This window comes from Gobius niger (genome assembly GCF_951799975.1).
Source record: "Gobius niger genome assembly, chromosome: 3".
Taxonomy (NCBI): Eukaryota; Metazoa; Chordata; class Actinopteri; order Gobiiformes; family Gobiidae; genus Gobius; species Gobius niger.
This window is the reverse complement of record NC_136854.1, coordinates 30,822,075-30,837,216: the sequence shown is the minus strand read 5'-3', so window position 1 is coordinate 30,837,216 and position 15,142 is coordinate 30,822,075. Positions and strand designations below refer to the sequence as shown.

General features: G+C 40.9%; 1 protein-coding gene across 2 annotated transcripts in view; it reads left to right on the top strand.

Moving 5' to 3' along the window:
• Positions 1–8,057, top strand: part of LOC306960872 (malate dehydrogenase, cytoplasmic-like) — a 30,559-nt gene extending 22,502 nt beyond the window's left edge. For both annotated transcript variants that reach the window (XM_079553472.1, XM_079553473.1), the window contains exons 3-9: positions 2,000–2,096; positions 3,488–3,663; positions 5,118–5,240; positions 6,034–6,210; positions 6,318–6,431; positions 7,162–7,251; positions 7,668–8,057. In XM_079553472.1, the coding sequence (XP_079409598.1) occupies positions 2,000–2,096; positions 3,488–3,663; positions 5,118–5,240; positions 6,034–6,210; positions 6,318–6,431; positions 7,162–7,251; positions 7,668–7,790 (900 nt within the window). In that variant the 3' untranslated portion in view covers positions 7,791–8,057. The remainder of the gene's footprint in view (positions 1–1,999; positions 2,097–3,487; positions 3,664–5,117; positions 5,241–6,033; positions 6,211–6,317; positions 6,432–7,161; positions 7,252–7,667) is intronic.
• The last annotated feature ends 7,085 nt before the right edge of the window (positions 8,058–15,142 follow it).

Genomic DNA, 15,142 nt, shown 5'->3' with positions numbered 1-15,142 from the left:
TAAAGTATGGAAGTATTTCGAGGTCATTAGGTTGTGTAGAGTACGTTGCAATGATGTATCGCCAGACCACTTGTTACATAACAACAGCTGAGCCCCTTGACTGCAAAGGATGCTGGGTAATGCCTTCAGTGTTGCATAATGGCCGCATCATTCATCTTTAATGTAGAGCATGGATCCAGTTTGATGTGGGGAAATCAGATCATGTTTCAAGTCACTGTTTCCTGTATCGTTTTTATTGATGCCCCGAATGCTCTGGCATGTACAGTAAGGACAATGGGGTTGAAATGGGCTAATAATACCAGCTATAAATAAAACAATGGCATGACATTATTCCCATTGCAGAAAAATATCGGAGAAACTGGATACAAGGATATGGGCGTCACGCTCGTGCCGGTAGCATGTCTTCATTGTTGATGTGGATTCTAATTTATTCAAATGTTAATAATAAGAATTTTAGTTTATTGTAGTGATTCTCAAAGTGGGGGTCCTGACTCTCTAGGGGGTTGTGAGACACTAGGGGGGTTCCCAAATTGATATGCAAGATACAAAATGAAAGATAATGACACTAAACTTAAGGAAATTCTAAACTGAAAGCAGTATTATGTGTGTGAATGATGCCACATTGCAAAGTGAACTATGTAAATACGGAACATTGAAGCAGATGTTTTTCTTTGCTGCTTCAATGATATTATAATCATCAAAACCTTGTTCAAAATGGGTTGTCTTGCATAGTAATTCTGCCGGTTGTGGCTTTAAAAGTTTGGGAAGCTGCGGTCTATCGCAATATAACTTGTAATTTTCTTTTGTAATGTTGGAGGATTGATTTCGGTCGACACAAATTGGCAATCAGATGTTTCAGAAGGTCTTGGACTTTGGTACTGGGACTAGACTCTGGCCTTGAATCAGAGACTCTCCAGTTGCAACTAACAATACCAGTAGTCAGACATAATAAGATAATGGATAGGAATTTCCCATTGAAGAGCTACTCTCAGAGAGCATGTATAACAAAACTATATTATACTTTTTTTTTTTTTTTAACTCCCCAAATGTTTTTTGTTTAATTTGTTTATGACTTTGAAGCAATCTTTGTAATTATTGCGTACAAAATTGGTCCTTGATCAACAAGTCATTATGATGAAGCCACAGACGTCATCGCGACCCTGGACTATAGCGGACTCTGGACTCTGGTCTGGTCTCTCTGAGTACATGCTTTTCATACTATACATAGTTGTTGCATTCTTGGTCACAGCGGGTCAGAGGAAAGCTGCCAGTGCCGCTCGTCTGCTGTGTTGAATGTCGAAGGTTGAGAAAATACTCCCAGCATTCATGTCCATAGTTCCCTCTTGTTCATTAATCATCTGACATTATATAGGCCTCACGGTCCCAGGATCTTTATTCTGCAACCGTCAAACTACACATCGAGTGATTCATCAATTATATTTGACAAATGCACACCAAATAAAATCCATGTTTTGGCTACTAGTTATTAAGCAATTTGATGGCCACATATCACTATTCTTTAAGGCTTGAAGTGCGGATGAAAATGTATGCTTTTTCTATATATGTCAAGACACCATATTTGCCATCTTTAATTTAAAAACAAGATTGTATTCCGGGTTTAGCTGGAGGCGGGAAGCTAAATTCCTATCTTTTTCCATTGTAGCGGTTGTCATAGTAACAATAAACAAATGTCTAATTGTTGTTGGAAATATCAGATAAACCTTATTTTATCGTCTCAAAATTCATTCCTCTTGTTCTGGCACCTTAAGCCACAACAGGACCACATCTTTTAGTTGTAGTTTTACACTTTTAATAGCAAGTTTTAGGTGTAATCTTGTTTCTTTTGATCACTTCCTGCCTCCATCTGATGTCACTGATGTAAGCAGCGAAATGAACCTGAGGCTTGGCCAACAGAACTGTTACATTTACAAAACAAATGAGCTTTTCTGTACGTGTTTATAGTGCTAACTTGTTTCTGTCTTCTGTTTGTTTGGTGCAGCCGATTGTCCTCATCCTCCTGGACATCCCGCCCATGCTGCCGGTGCTGGATGGCGTGGTTATGGAGCTGCAGGACTGTGCCCTCCCTCTGCTCAGGGGTGAGACGTTACAAGTTATTTTGATATGGTTAAACAATGCCACCATTGTCTCTCAAATTATTGTGGCGTCCTTGGAATAAAGTCACAGCTTTCATTCCTTGGCTCTGGCTAGACTTAGCGGTCCGCCCTTCTGCCTCAAAGTGTTTTTTTTTTTAATTTAACCTTTATTTAGCCAGGAAGTCCCTTGTTAGACTCTCAGACAGTACAGATTTAAAGGAGCTCAATAATATTTATGGCAAAAATGTGTCTGTCGCCAATAAATATCCATTACTGTTTTCCAATATGTTTTTGCAAAATGATAATATGCAAATCTGGCATCGTTGCATTGATTTTGGAAGAGGATCCCAATGTGTCTAATCAGATCATGCTTTCTTTTTACACGTCCGTATAAAAATTCCTAATGTACAGATTTGAATGAGTGTATTTTTGTTGCTGGGCAGATTCTTTATTGTCCACATGTGTTTTTTTGTCTGTGGACTTCTTTGTGGGGGAGGAGGGAGGTGTGTGCCGCTCTGAGCTCCGTGATTGGGCGAGTATTGAGGCCAAGCGGCGGCCAATGGCAGCAGTGGTGGGACAACAATGGGAGCAACAGGCTGAAGTTCAGTGAGATAGGGGAACGAGGCAAATGCATCTTATCGATCGAAGAGTTCAGAAGTTTGCTTGTTATCTGAAGGAGTTGAAAGAGAGTGATGTTAGCAGAAAGTAAATAATTAGTAGAAAAAGAGGAGCACAGATTTTGATGTTTTTATTGACTAACAATTTACTGATACAGGGTTTCCACGGGGCATCATTTTGCTCCAAAGCTAAAACCAGGTGCGAGCAGTTACATAGCGTTAGCTGTTGACCTGATGCCAATAGTCCCTGCCTAAAAAATTTGATAAATTGTCCACCTACCTCTACTTGAGTCTGTGACACAGTGTGATAGAGTGAAAGAAAATGTCCCAAATTGTAAAGCTACAAAAGAGAAAGCTCAGAAAATATTATTAATAGATGCTAGAGATACTCTTTAAAATTGACATTGCCACCAGTAAACTAGATTTTAGTTTAAATAATGAAAACGAAAACCTATTATTCATCTTTTGTTTTTTGTGTCATGAAATGTCAACGTATAAAATGTAGGACTGGGACAATCTGATATGTATTGCGATATAGTAAGTAATGTTAACCTTAAAAAAGTTGCGTCCAAAGTTTATAAACCAAGTGCCATTTGACATTTATTGACATTTATTGAAGACTGAAAAGTGCATTAACACACATGCTGCCTAACACAAGTATTGAAAGTATTGTGATAATGTGGTATCGCGATTCGATCCGATCCGATATTTTGTTCCAGCCCTAATAAAATAAATACAGTAACTCTGCCTAAACTCTCTTTCCTTGTCCCTGCTCAGAGGTGATCCCCACAGACAAGGTGGAGGTGGGCTTCAAAGACATCGATGCAGCCATCTTGGTGGGGTCCATGCCCAGGAAGGAGGGCATGGAGAGGAAGGACCTGCTCAAGGCCAACGTCGCCATCTTCAAGACCCAGGGATCTGCTCTGGACAAGTACGCCAAGAAGACTGTCAAGGTACGCTGCAGTGACACATGTGGAGACTGGAACGTTGCATGGGGCTACAGCAGGACAGAATGTACTCTCTACCTTCCAGCAATTGAAACCAAAAACATTTGTGTGTTGAAGAAATGGCGCGAGATGCATTGAGACTGAATAACCCTGTGTCTAGGGAAGCTGCAGAAAAAGAGGAAAATGAAAGTGCTTGCTCAGATTTGTTCCTAAAACCCTCAGACTTCCATTGACTTTGGCTTTGTGTGTTTTGAACCGCGTGGCTTTCATTCCCTCCAAAAAGCTGATCAAAGTTCCTGTGGGCATTTGTGTAACTGTTTAAGTCCACACCACGAGAGGCCGCTTACTGACGCAGAGGGCAAAGGTCAGGGCATCACATGATGCACCAGAGGACGAAAGGAAACGAGCTGGTGATAATGACTTTCATCAGGATGTCAAGTAATTTAGAAAACTCATGGTGATTTTAGCATGACACTGTTTTGTTTTATTCTTCGATGAAGATTTGGGAAGACTATGTTAATGTTTGGTGCATTTGAAGCGATTTCAGGTTAATTTCCTGGGTAAAATCCACTTTTTTGGCCATGCATTCATATCCAATATGAAGCTCTCCTGTCTTGAAACAAAGGCTTATCTTATCTGCCTTATCTGGTGCATATCAATGATTTCCAACCAACAAAAGCACATTTTAATGGTATATGTCAAAGGTTTAAAACATGGACATACATGGATGAAATGTTGATTTGCAGTGGATCAAATCAGCAAGTTTACACACTGCCAATACAACACAGATGTTGTACAAACCTCTAGAGTGTGTCCATCTGCAAATATCACTGCACTTATTTGTGAAAGTCAACAGTGTTTCTATCAGACATTGGTATTCTGCCCCCTTTTGACTTGTGCTGTTATTGCGCCCTGTGAACGCAATCCATACTAATGACTCAGAAGGATTAACCAAGTCTGGAAAACAAATAAGGGTGAACAAGCCTGTAATTTTGTTATGTTAAGTTTGCTTATTTGTCAGGGGCAGCAGAGGGAAGGAAGGGGAAAGTTAAACTTCTTACAGCCCGGTGGATGAGTTGTTTGGACCTGGTACAGATCAAGTCTCTAAAATGGTTGAATTATTGATATAGGGGGCGATGGCGCAGATTGGCAGCCTCACTTCGGTCAGTCTACCCCAATGGGCGGCTGTGGCTACAGTTGTACCTTACCACCCCGGAGTATGGGATGAACCAATGACTACAGTGTGGCGCTTTGAAAAACTTGATAACAGGCTTATGTTACCAAGTACAATAAAAGTGTAAGCCATTAAGACATTTTTTAGTGCATCTTATTATGGACTTAACATTATTCTGAATTTTACACTTTGACCATTATTCACTTGAATTGGAAAAAACTATATAAAACAAAACGTTTGGACTCAATCTGTTTTTGTTAATAAATCCTTTTTTTGTATTTTGCAGGTACTTGTTGTGGGGAACCCCGCTAACACCAACTGCCTGATTGCATCCAAATCTGCCCCCTCCATCCCCAAAGAGAACTTCTCCTGCCTGACCCGCCTGGACCACAACAGGGCAAGCTCTCAGGTGGGTGCAAGGCCCCACACAACCAGTATTACATATTCAATGAATAGATTGTAGCTACTCTTAAATGTTCAGTCTTGCCAGTGTCGATGAATAAGCCTTTTCCGTGCACCACAGTTCAATCTTAGGCTTTTCAGGCTGCAACACACAGCAACGTTACAAGTACACGTAAAAGGAAGCCATTACAGTAGTATTATTTAGTGCTGAATGGTCCCACAAGAGGAAACGTGCAGCACCACTGCAACACAATAATTACATGGAGGAAGCAAGGAACAAGGGGAGTCTGTTGGCCGCAATGTGAATACTGTGGGAGTTTACGAAGTTATTCAAAAGTGTCGAGCCAAACACTAGAGGAGAAAGCAGCTAAGATAAAAAATTTATATGAAGGTAAACTTAAGTGGCTAATGTAGTCAGCCAGCTATCATGTTAATATCAGCACGGGTTTCTTTGGCCAAGGAGGACAGACTGTTCCTAAATGCGCCCCCGTTTTGTCCAGCCTGAGACACTGGCGAAGTCGAAATACAACAAAACAAGGGTAGATGAGCACCGTGCTGTCAATGATTTATCTGGTGTAAAATAATGGCTATAAAAATGTATTTAGCCATTATCATTTTTACTTTTAAGTCCTTTAAAAGACAGTGGGACAGCATGTAGCATTGGAACCTGTCTTCATCACTTCAGAACAGCATCTTTTAAAACCATGTTGCGCAATCTGGACTGATCTTAAACCAAAGACATTGATTACTGATGAACTGATGAAGTCGCGTCACCGTTCAACATTCGTTCTGTCCTGCAGGTGGCGATGCGCTGCGGTGTCTCCGCTGAACATGTGAAGAACGTGATCATTTGGGGAAACCACTCGTCCACTCAGTATCCGGACGTGCACCACGCCAAGGTCTGCAAGGGGGGCGCAGAAATGGCCGCCTACGATGCGGTGAACAACGAGGCCTGGCTCAGAGGGGACTTCATCTCTGTAAGTCTCTCCCGGTTGGAGTTGCACTTTACGGACACAATTAATGAGCTCTTTGTTGTAAAATACTGCATGTGTTTTGATTTTTTTTGTGTGTGTGTGGTTGTCAGACGGTGCAGCTACGCGGTGCAGCTGTGATCAAGGCTCGTAAACTGTCCAGTGCCATGTCGGCCGCTAAAGCCATCTGCGACCACATGAGGGACATCTGGTTCGGCACCAAGGAGGTCTGTGGGAACTTAAATTATACAAGTCCATGTTATTGGTACTATGGGCTCTATTCTCCAGAGGCCACTGTTCTTCCTCTCCCGTTATGTTGCCTTTAACTGTCCACCAGTAAGTCACTGTCTGCCATGTAAGCTTTAGCTATTTATTTATTTGAATGACATGCCACTAGTCCCTAATTGGGAAATAACAGAGTTAGTGTGCATGTGGTCTACTTGTCCTGAACCCTAAAGGTATCTAAATTGTTGTTAAAGCTTCTCAAAAACTTACTTTATCATTTTTAAATACAGATATCTTTGTTTCTGGTTTAGACATAATTTAGTCCCATTTGGATCGGATTTAATCCTGATTTGAGATTGATCTAGGCCAGTGGTGTCCAATCTTTTTCCAACTAGGAAGAGGTCTAAACCCTTCCCCACACCTTTATTTAGGATTTGAACCTAAATGCCTGTCTCGTCTCACAGTAAAATGTAGGTGCTTTTGTGTGGAGTGATTGAACTATGATGGAAGTTTGATCTCTGGCGATGATTGTCAATTCAACAAGAAGCCTGAGGGCTGTCTTCGGGCACTTGGAAAGTCAAATATTTTATCAGGGGGTGTATGTGTTGAAAAATACTGCTTTTAGAAGCTAAAAGTTGTTACTTACTATGGCCACTTGGAGGCAGCAGAGGTCCGTTGAAAGGCTATGCCCCAGACCCTCTTGTCTAAAATGAGTCTTCTCTCTTGCCTCAGGGCGAGTTCATCTCGATGGGAGTGTTTGCGGGTGGAAACTCCTATGGCATCCCTGAAGACCTCATCTACTCCTTCCCTGTTCAGATCAAGGTGGGTTTCCTGTTGTGTTAAATTTGCTTTTAAATATTAATTCTCTCCATCAATAGGCCTGAGTGCCATCAGGGCTGGTGAAGGGACTCTTATAATCATATAGCTCCCCTAAAGTGCGCACAAAACGATCATGAAGCGCATACCCATATGTAGGAAAAATGAACATTGTAGCACTGCTGTCCAGTTACACATGGACCCTCCAACAGTAACTTACTGCTATGTCAATGTAAAATTAGCAATAAAAAGCCCACAAATCTAGTTACGCGGATGTTAAGGTTCCTCAAATGGCTCAAAGTAAACTCCATCAGCTGAGTGGAGTGGACTTTGGGAGATATTGATGAACAAACTATATAAAGCAAGGCAAAAGCTTCAATACAAAATGTGAAATTTTAAAACGAATGTCACTGTCTGAACAGAACAAGACCTGGAAGATCGTCGACGGTCTCGCCGTTAACAACTTTTCCAGAGAGAAAATGGACGCCACCGCCAAGGAGCTGGTGGAGGAACGCGACACAGCCCTGGAATTCCTGTCTCTGTGACTGTCCCAGGACTCCCCAAACCTCGGCTCCTCACGCCTCTGAAGACTCTAGCTCTTCTCTGGTTATTGAGCGTTAGTTGAAAGAGTGCTGTGGAGTGTGTGTGTGTGTTTTGGCCTCTTCTTTTAGGTTTATTACATGAAACCTGTTTAAATGACCACATCTGGCCTCCTCCGAGTATAGAAGTGAACAATGTCTGTGATGAGAACCGCACTAGCAGCCCGGATACTGTAAAGGAACATGTTGTCACCAATAAAACGCTGTTTAAAAGATATACATGTTGTTCCTTTTTTATATTAATTATTAGTAACTCGGGAGACAAACTCAAACAAAAAGATTAATATGGACTAACATAAAACAGAGCCTGAAATGGTAGAATTAGCTAAACTCTCTTCCATTTACCATTGAGTGCAAATGCAACGGCACAATACAAATGTGATTTACATGCTCAGAGGTAAACCGCTGTTGTTGCCGTACAAACATACTTCATTTGGATTGGATACTGTATATGTGCCATGAGCAAGTTCCAATCTAATCATTGAAATGTGTAATTCTTACGTCTTCGACTTAAGTTTGAGAAATGTTCTATTATTCTTTACCTATAGAGATTATATCCTTCTTGGGGTCCATTCTCAATGTTAAAGTATTACATTTTATACATGTACCTGTGCAGAACCGGTAATAGCGGTAGGTTCACATCCTTTTTTGTAAGATGCAACAATTGATGCAGAGCAGGAGAAAAAAAAAAAAACATCACCGTCACTTTAAACCAAAGACCACCCGATTGTGAGTTTGAGTCCCAGGTCCAACGATTTGCCGGCTGTCTCTCCCCACTCTTCACCCTCTTTCACCTTTTAATAACCAATAACTATAAACTTGAAAACCATCTATATGCACTTTCAATTCAGACTTGTATCTAATGTCGCATCAAATTGTTGGTCACTTTGATGATCTACATTGGGAAGAGTTCTATAGACTGGAGTATTCTTGTTTAATCTGCTTTTAGTGTAAGGAAGAACGTGTTATGCATCTATTGACCTTCATTTAACAAATAAAGTACAGGAAGCACTGACAAACTGTATCTTTGTGCAGGGGGAGCACATGGGGGGTCCAAATTAGAGCCGATTTCAGGGCTGTAGCAACTTAATTTAGGCAAAATCTGGTAACAATGTGCCTTTGGCTTCAGTGCAATCCAAACATAGATTTGTGAGTCAGATGTAGAGCGTAATTAGTGATTGGTAGAGCCAAGATGGTCCACAGAGGAGAATCCTTGCACTGTTGGCCATTTTTGGGCCTGTTTCTTGTATCATAGCAACATTCAGCAGGTTACCCACCGAAGAGATAAACCACCTTGGCGAACATATGGGGGAGTAATTGTCAACATCTGCAAGATTAGGCTCATCTACTTGTAGGAATACCGACTCTGCCAACATGCACCTCTTTTACTGAGGTATGGGCCCATATCAAGCCATAGTATTACACATTATTCCTCGTTCAAAGTACTTTTGGACACCATTATTCACAATTCCTATCTTAAAACAGTACTTTACCCTAATTTCTAATCAAAACAGCTGGATTCACCTTCTATAGCACAGGAGTGAAGCAGTTTAAATAATTACTATTAAGATAAATGTTGTAGTGGAGGCAATTTGAGCACCAAATTTATCAGATTGGGAAGAACTTTGAATTTTAAAAACATGCAGCACCGCTTAATACATGGCATTGGACAAGTGTTTAGAGCTCTTGACGAAGATTACAGCTCGAGAACATTATGCAAGAAAGAAAGAAAGAAAGATGCCGTTTCCATAATGTAAATTACAGCTTGTTTAGTTGACAGTCAAAGTCCTTCAGTCTGTCCACTAGATGTCAGTGTAAGCCCATGCTCACAATGCGCCTCATTATTAAGTTCTTTGGAGATTTATGAAGGGGTCTCATTTAAAGAGAGGTTTCCTGCTGTTGCTTTTCCTTATTTTCTCCCATATCTCTCCCCAACATACAGCTGGTTTCCAGAGAGACATCTACAGAACTTCTGTTTTGGGCATAGGGTGACCAGATGTCCCAGTTTACCCGGGACAGTCCCAGTTTAAAGGCCTTTGTTCTGTGTCCCCATGGATTTCTCCAAAATCATAGATTAGTCAAAGTTTTGCACAACAGGTGTCCCAGTTCCAATATGAGCCCCAAAGCAACACTTGAAAATCAATGTCTTTGGGCCATGTCAATTACAATGATTTAAAATTCCCAGTTTTTAAGAGCACCCTAATTAACAAAACAAAAAAAACAGACAATTCTGTACATGCCAATAACTAACAAAATTCATCACTTGATTTGTATTTTATTTTTGTTCAAACTGTTCTTCTGTTTGACCAAATCCACAATGATTGCCCTTTGATGGGAGCCGTGTTTTGCTATTCAGCTCTTCTTTTTTGATAAAAAGTATTAAAACTCCAATCATTATCAAGAGTAAATCCAATCTCCAAACGTCTATGATAAATAGTCTAAATTTATATTGCGTTTTTCCCACCAACATTATAATGACAATCAAAGCACTTTGCATCAAGGAACCACTCACCAATTCACACTCTCGATCATACACCAATGTACTGTATGCACGCTGGGGAAGAGTGTGTGAAGTGTCTTGCCCAAGAACACAGCAACAACAACAACAACAACAACAACATGCACCTGCGTGATCCTGATGTAGACTGCTTACCCTTTAATTCTCTATTTTGACCCTAATCATGATTGTACTTCAGTATTAGATCTGATTCTAACACAAAACAAAAAACTCAAACCTTTAACAGACTGACAGACTTTGACGCTGCTGTGTCATTTTGTAAAGTCAGCTAAATGCATTTGAACTAGATCCAAAAATATCTTCTTTTCAAGAGCAAATGCGATTTGCAACAAAATTTGACAAAATGTAATTGCCTGCCTCAGTGTTTTCACTCCAAGTATTAATTACCAGATGTAGGTTCAGGCTAATGTAAGGATTAGGGCTGGGACAAAATCCCTGAATTCACCCTCTTTTATTGGCCCGGTCTTGTGTTAACCTTGATGTTTATCACACACTAATGTAGAGCGGGGGTAAGCATGTTTGCTTTGGGGTGAGCTAATTTTCTTCCTTATCAAAAGTCCAGCTGCCGAACCTTCCAATTGTGGCCCAAAATAAAGCCCCACTTTCTCCAAATCCCAGTGTTGTTCATCATATCTGTCCAAATATGGCGGCTGAGGGCATCCTTTTGAAGTAATTAATAGTATGCTCAGCATTTTTAGGGCACTTTAGCAGGTTTTTGACCACTGATTCATCTAATGATATTCTCAAAGTCATCTATTGACCTCCATTGCTATTACTGTAGATGCAATGTCAAGGATAGAGTTAAAAAAAAGAAAAAGTTGCAGTGTTGTGTTACATTTTGCATTTCAACCCACATCATTATGTTCAAGTCTTTTTTTAGTTATTATGTTATTATCTTATTATCCAAATTCAAGGATTAGGGTTAAAAAAAATCTCCAAATTCGCCCTCTTTTATTGGCCCGGTCCTGATTTATGCCCCCTCTGTGCTCTACTCCATGTTGTAATCCCAGCCCAAGCCTCCCCTGCGCCCCGGCCCATTAGTCGACATGCACTGCCCTGATGGTGTTAGAGCCACGCAGCTGCGCCTACAAACACGCACTAAAACCCCCAGCCGCCATTATTACTGACCATGTGTCCCGCTTTTACCGACTTTTATGTGTGTTCCTGAAGACCGCTGATCAAAAACACGCGACACCGGACTGCGCGCTGCTGCAGCCTCCCTCCCCTGCCCTTGCACCCCGCGGTCTGGTATGGTGGTCTTTCTTCCTTTCGTGGTGGTCCCAAAGATTTACAACATGCCATGGACGTGTTGCACTATGGACAATTTGTATTTTTTCCCCTCTTCTTTCGGCTAAAGAGGTCAAGAAAGATGGAGTCTAATTTCCACATCAGGTGTCGTGTCACGAACGCGGAGGTGTTTGGACAAAAATTGCATTGGGCCACGATAGTTTTTCACGGGTGTAAACATGCTAATGGTGGTAATGATAGGATCGCCACCGGCACCAGGAGTACCACACACGGAGCTGTGAGAGGGGCCAGGGCCAGTCGGCCCCCGGGCCCAAGCGCATGAGCTAGTACCTGGGCTTCATTTGGTGTCGGCGGTGGGAGATCCGCTAACAGGAACTCACCCCCAGGCTGCTGTGAATGCAGTCATACCAGCTATTTACCGTCGCATTTAGCACCATTACAGAAAACAGTGCTATTTCAGAGACGGTGCCTTTGCATTTTAAGGGTTTTAGTCTAACTCTGGGAATGAAATGAGCTGCAGTCCGGCTATTTTATTCTATTTTTCCATATAATTCCTTTTTCTCCATACTTAAAATGTGTAATCACATTTAACCGAAAACAATTAGCAGGAGTTAGTCATTGTTTTTTAGAGTGTATTTGCATTTTTTTTATTTTTTTTTAGGGAATGTACTAAAACAATACTTACTAACTTATTTGAACTGAATAGTGTTTACTTTATTGCTGCCCTTGACTGACAAATGAGACAATTAGGTTCCTGGAGCAGCTAAAAATGCACCAAATGCAACTGAATTTTTTCTTTGGTTGCACCGGTTATAGCAACAGTTTGCACATGCAGTTGCAAGGCTCTGTAAAGTAAATACCGTGTTTGGGGTGGAGTAGTTTGCATGTCGGAGGTGTTGAGTGGGTCACTGCGGCGGAGTGGCCCACCCAGGATCCAGAGGTGTGAGGCCTGAGCAGGAGACTGTGGCCATAAAGATCCAGAGCCACTGACCCATACAGCTGTAAATCTGCACCTATATTTTTCCACTATACCAGTGTTTCCCAACCAGAGGTACGGGGATTTAGAATTAAAATGACAATAAATATGGCAAAAATTAAATACAAGATGTTTTTATTTTTTCAGAGGAGAAATTGGAATTATGCGACATGTTTATTTAATTATATGGGTGTTTCTCTCAGTGGAAAAAACACATTAGTCTTTACCATGTGCCTCTCTCCAGACCTGACTTGTAACTTTGCCGGGAGTGGCAAATCTCTGGCTCGTCTTCCGGGAGATGCTGCTATTGCTTTGCTTGCAGATACACTGTAAACCCAGACAAGTACAACACACTTAAACACTTTGAGGAAACCGATTCCCATCAAATGGTTTGACTTGTTTCAAACTCATACCATTCAATCAAGATCAAAACTTAATTGGTTCAGTGAAGTAAACTTAAAAGTTAATGGATCAAAAATCACAATTGCAAGTTATTGCTATACAACGGATGGCTTTAAGTAATTAACATTCAACCACTGGTTTGTTTAAGTGAAGATAACTTAAAGGGGATTAAGTATGCTAATTTGACTTTTTTTTTTGTAGCTTGTTCACTCGTCAAAGACAGACCTGGAGTAGACTTTCACTGCATTCACGCAGTTTTGAGTAATCTTCGGGTCCAGTTCAATTTAACCTTTTTTTTCAGTGCTTCATTTTGTATTTCCTGGATACAATTGTGTCAATGTTAAAACGTAAAATTGTCCTTCACATTTTTAAAGCCCTTTATACAACATTGGATCGGTTCTGCATGTGTTTATCACGCCTTGATTAAGATGCAAACCAAACCGTGAATTGAAACTGAAACTCAAGTGGGGGGGGGGATAGGCAAAGAGTGGCTGCCACATCCCTCTCTGTCTGACCCAAAGCAGCCATGGCTACAGAAGTTCTTATTTAAAAGTGACAATGAGTGGTGTGAATAATTGTGAAGCAGCTTTTATCCAGAAACCTTTTTTTTTGCAATTGTATATCAGGAATCCTCATCTAATCAGAAATCATAACATGACACTCACTGTAGTTAATCTGAAAGTTAAATTGTCCAAAGCAAGTGGAGCCCGTTAGTTGGACACATGCAAAACAAGCTATTTCCTTATCTGCTTCGCCTCCCATTTTCTCAGCCAACTCACTAAATCAGACCAAATCCCAGCAATATTGACTTTTCACACACACTGGACATGCTCACAATCATTCCAATATTAAAAGCCTCACCACAAATCGCTCTGCATTTGTCCAAGTCGTAATCTCCTCTCCGCTTGCATCGTATTCAGTAGCACAACAGCAGCTACTAAACCTGCAAAGACACGAGGCCTGCACAATATTAGGCCAATGGGGAGGTCAGCTCCAAAATAAGTCGTTTTAGGTTCTTTTAACTCAGTGCTGGAGACGGATGAATGTGATTTAGCAGCAGAGACGTCTTTCTCTCTACTCCCTGTGGTCATAAACACACAATCCCTCAGTCGACACATGGCCACATCCGGGCGGCTCTAATTGTCTGTAGCAGAGATATCTGTATTTACCAATCACATACAGTCACTCACTTTATTGAGTTTTGTCAAGCTGTGGCTCAAATCTTTTCAACTTGAATGTGTTGTAAAAAAGAAAAGAAAAAAAAAAGATTATTGTGGATTGAAGCACTGGAGAGACTGAAAAGCTGAAATCATGATTACTGTACACAGAATTTGTTTTTCCTACTTTTTCCATTGATAAAAAGTGAAAGAAATGTTCTCTAGGGAAGTGGGGAAAGGCTCGTGACCCACTTTTTCCACTGTGAAATGTCAAAATCTGTCAGAGTTTGATGATTTTGCAATATTTTGAGGCTTCTTGGGATGTGGATATTGCATCAACTCATGTCATGATCATAATTTGGCGACATATTGTACCCTTCCCACCTTACTACAATTGACTTTCCAACCAAATATTTCAGGCATAATTCGTTCAATTATAATCAGCATCTTTTGGAAGAATGTCCATGTTTTAAAGTATTTAAGTTAAGGGTGTGTTCTTGGGGGGAAAGTGTGAATCAGTTTCATCGGTCAGTCTGGTTCTGTCGCAGCGGAAACTCCTCAGACCCATTCACACGCCGAGCTCAACATGACGTCAACACTCACTAATGCACACAGTAACACATACTACACATGTATCAGCAGGAGCGAGAGCTAAGAGGGGCAATGGTAATCCAAAGGTTCGGTTGATTGCTGTGTCTTCTGGTGGTTGAAGAGGCCATAAGCACAGAATGGTTGCCACATTTTGGAAGAAAGGCAGGAGTTTATTTGCATATAGCGCCTTTTAAACAACGATAATATTCGCACATCACCAGGTGCAAGGCTACAGTTTTTACATTTGCTCCATACACAGTGGGGCTGCACAATATATCACAAAAAATATTGTATCGCAATAGCAGCCACATTAAATTGCACAGTCTTCCATCTGACTGAGCTCAATGCATTTTTTGAAATCTCAGCTAGAACAATGAATGCATATGCATAATGTCATGAATATGAT